This window comes from Bison bison, unplaced genomic scaffold, assembly GCF_000754665.1.
Source record: "Bison bison bison isolate TAMUID 2011002044 unplaced genomic scaffold, Bison_UMD1.0 scf7180017864473, whole genome shotgun sequence".
Taxonomy (NCBI): domain Eukaryota; kingdom Metazoa; phylum Chordata; class Mammalia; order Artiodactyla; family Bovidae; genus Bison; species Bison bison.
Window position 1 is genome coordinate 12969017 of NW_011495034.1, and position 3930 is coordinate 12972946.

Here is a 3930-nt window from a genome sequence, read left to right on the forward strand (position 1 = left end):
TGTTCCCCTCTGCGACGTGGACACCTTCTCTTCTCCGGGCCTTTCCAACTTGGAACCCCACACCATGCGTCTCCATGCCTCGGGGATTCAAGCTGGAGTATGCCAGTTCTCAATATGGCCGTTGACAGGCAGGTCTCAAACGGAGGCTTTTCATAGGCCAAGGTCGCACCCTAGCCCCGCCTATTTCGTCCCTCCGGGCTGCGTCTGCTTAGGTCTTTTCTACGCATGCGCGGCGGGGGCGGGCCGAGAGGTGGGACGGCCCGCGTCTTCCGTGTGCCACCGCTGCCGCCTCTGCTCTGCTGCTCTTGCCCCTCTGGGGCTTCGTTGCCGGCGTTAGCCACGCGAGGGGAAGAGAGGGGACGGACGGAGCGTGCGTGCGCGGGGCTTCCCGCAGTCCCAGCAGTTCCTCTCGCGGGGTGGACGACGGGGTCAGCAGCAGTCGGGGGAGGCCCTAGACGGCGCCATGTCGGCGGGCGGTCCATGCCCGGCAGGGGCCGGAGGGGGCTCAGGGGGAGCCTCTTGCGCCGTGGGGGTCTCCCCTGGCGGAGTATCTATGTTCCGGTGGCTGGAGGTGCTGGAGAAGGAGTTCGACAAGGCCTTCGTGGATGTGGATCTGCTCCTGGGCGAGATTGATCCGGACCAGGCGGACATCACTTATGAGGGGAGACAGAAGATGACCAGCCTGAGCTCCTGCTTTGCGCAGCTTTGCCACAAAGCCCAGACTGTGTCCCAAATCAACCACAAGCTAGAGGTGAGCCTTGAGCCCTGGAGGCGGTGGCATTCAGCTCCAGCCATCAGACTTCATTTAACGCACCGGTGAAAACTGCCAACTGGGGCACCTGGGCTTCATATGTGACGAGAGAGAGAGTGTGTGTGAAGGAAAAGAGTGACGTGAGGTGAGAGCAGGAATAGGTGTGTAGGTTGACATGTAGGTCTCCTGGGGCCCTGAAAGCCACCTTCCTGGTATCTTTATGAGGAGGAAACAGGAACTAATTACACCTGTCTACTTGTGCCTTTTCGTTAAGAAGCCTAAGACTTAACACAAGCTCAAAGGTGCTCTGTCGTAAGAATATTTTAGCTCACCTTTTAACATTTGAGTTTTTAGATCTACTTTCACATTGCAGGTTTGTATATCACCAGTCCTGATTATTTTGGACTATTTCAGGTCAGTTTTCATTGTTGCACACAGACAGCGCTATTACTTGCCTGCGTGAACTATTTAGGGGAGTTTGATCAAAGCTCTTAGGAAAAAGGGAAAAACAAGATAGGATCAATGTCTGTCTCAGTTTACAGTTAGTCCTTAAATTACAGGCAGATACCTCCAGAGCGCCCTACAGTTATTCAGATGACTTCTAATATTGAGGTTGTGTCTGTACTTTACTACATTTCCCAAAGTCTGGATTTATTTTTGAAAGTATGTGAAGAGCGATCATTTGCTTAAGTCTCTCATCTTGGTTGTGGGTGTGAGTGCAGTAGTAGTAGTTCCCAAAAAACCTACCATGTTTTGCAGAAAATTAGCACATTTTTACGATATTTAGAAATCATGATAGATTAACATTATTATATAAAGAGCATTTTTAAATTATATAATGTAAATAAGAGAATGGGTCTTTCATTTTAAAGTGGATAAAAATAGGATAATAAATGATATGCAAAGCTCTTTGACATTAGATTTCCTAAGAAATCATTACTATCAGTTGTGATGATTGAGAGTGCCCACTGGATCCAGATCAATATGAATATCAGAAATGCATTCTCTCCTTGCTTAGTAGTTAGTTAGCATTCTTTCTGTTTCCTGTCCGTCATGAAAAAGGTAGTATAATTTATCTTTGATGAGCATAGAATTGTATATGGGAGATTTTGTGACTCTTCTTCATTGAAAGAACTGTTAATTTCTTTTATCCTTTTTGAAAGGGTTGGAAGTGTTGACATAAAGCTAATCATTTATTCATCTACATCTGTGAAAATGTCTCTTGATTTCTTGATTCAGCTGTAGTTTCTAGAAGATGATTATTTATTCAGGTAGTGACATTGCATTTGATGGTCTTTAGTAGCTTTTGCTATTCATCCTATAAAACTGAGAGTTTTTACTGAGGACAGAAGAGCCTGGCAGGCTAAAGTCCATAGGGTCGCAAAAAGCTGGACACAACTGAGTGAGTATACACACACAAACTAAGAATAAACAGGTTTTTTAAAAATGAAACAAAATCTAATTCATTTTTTAAGTGACTTACAGAAACTTTGATGTTTTGATGTCAGATTTTAAAAATCTAATTTTGGAGAAATGATTGTTCTGTGAGCAGGTGATACTCAGTTTTTTCATCTTTAAATATTTTAAATGAGTATTTAGAATTATATTAAATTATGCATTTTCTTTTTCAAAAATCATAATTATGTATTCTGATTCTGTGTCCTGGCTTAGAAGGTGGCTTTATTTCTCAAAACAAGAAATGCTAGCCCATCACAATGTGAGCATGTTTTTTTTTTTTACCATCCTTGAAGCTTTTCATTTGAAGATTTTAGAAAATAGGGGTTGTTTGTGTGTTTTTTCAGTTACAGTTGACTTCTTTGTAAGGTTCTTGTTTCTCTGTTTAACAGTTTCTACAGTTTTCATGGCATTAGTTGTGTGTTGCTGAGGAGAGTCATTGTCAGCAGTGCCTTTCAAAGTAGATCTGCCATTGTATCATCTGCAGAATTTCCGAGGTTGCCCTGTGTACCTTTAGCAATCTTTTGAGATCTTGAAATTTTAGCAAAGATTTCACACTTTCTTGCCCTGTTTTATTTTTTAGTAAGTGAATTAAATTCATTTTATTGCTTTAAGGATATGGACATTAAGACATAATATTTGAGGTCGCTTAAGGTCTGATATAGTGCACCAGACGTACACCAAAGTTCGGTGGTTTTAGAAATTAATACTTAAAGCATATTACTGTAATGAAATATTTTTATAATCAAGAAACAGATACCTCCAAGAGTAACTTAGATTTAAATTGATTAGATTAAATCTTAGATTTTAGATAAACTTAGATTAAATTGCCCTTCTTCTGCTAAGTTATTGTCTTTAGGTAGTTAATTTAATATTAATATAGTAGTTAGGAAAACGGTTCTGCTACAAAAAAAAATCAGAGGTTGCACTTAAAAGAAATATATAAATTGCATCTATATGACCGCTTTTTTCCATAAGTTGTATTTGGAGAGAGGGGAAGGGGAGGGCAAAGAATTCAGAATATTTTGAGGTAGTGCCATTTTTAATCACTCACGTCTCTCTCATACTTCCCACCTGCTTGAGAATCCCTACTATGGTGAGCCACTTGAGAACAGCTGTGCTGGAGTCACAGGTACTGGTTGGGACAGTAGTAGTGGTAATAGTAGCAGCAGGAGGAGGTGTTGGAGTAGAACAAAGGGCAACATCCTGTGCTTTATGAAAACTCACCTCTCTGCCTTGAAACAGGGTTTTCTGCCTGTTCACCCCTTCTTTAAAATAACAGCTACACAGCACATCTTCTCTCACATCCTCCTTTCCCTCAGCAGTTGCTGAGTCAGTATCATTTTTAAAGTGATTTACTGTCCAGAGCCATCTAGAGCTTCATTGAAAATGAAATGATATACTGTCCTTTTACTGCTTTAAAGCTATTCTGTTTTTGTTCTTTTGTTTTTAAGTGCATCAGTTTCATTGTAGTTTATTTAACATTGGCTTTTAACTGCTCATGAACAATTGTAGTGCCATAACATGGTAGGTTTCAAAAATAGTAACCAACTTTCCCCCCACCAAAAAATATTGCCCCCATTCTCACTTGTCCATCCTTGCTCTTTTTTTTTTGGTTTGTTTTTGTCTACAAGGGATATTGGTTCCCTGACCAGGGATCAAACCCAGGCCCCTGGCAGTGAGAACACCAAATCCTAACCACTAGGCCACCAGGGAATTCCCCA

General features: G+C 41.6%; 1 protein-coding gene across 2 annotated transcripts in view; it reads left to right on the forward strand.

Annotated features, from left to right (window-relative positions):
- Positions 1 to 218: 218 nt before the first annotated feature.
- The window catches only part of GOPC (golgi-associated PDZ and coiled-coil motif containing), a 34989-nt gene continuing 31277 nt past the window's right edge, over positions 219 to 3930 (forward strand). The window contains exon 1 of one of the 2 annotated variants that reach the window (XM_010861808.1): positions 219 to 751. In XM_010861808.1, the coding sequence (XP_010860110.1) occupies positions 464 to 751 (288 nt within the window). In that variant the 5' untranslated portion in view covers positions 219 to 463. The remainder of the gene's footprint in view (positions 752 to 3930) is intronic. The other variant, XM_010861809.1, reaches the window with a different exon arrangement.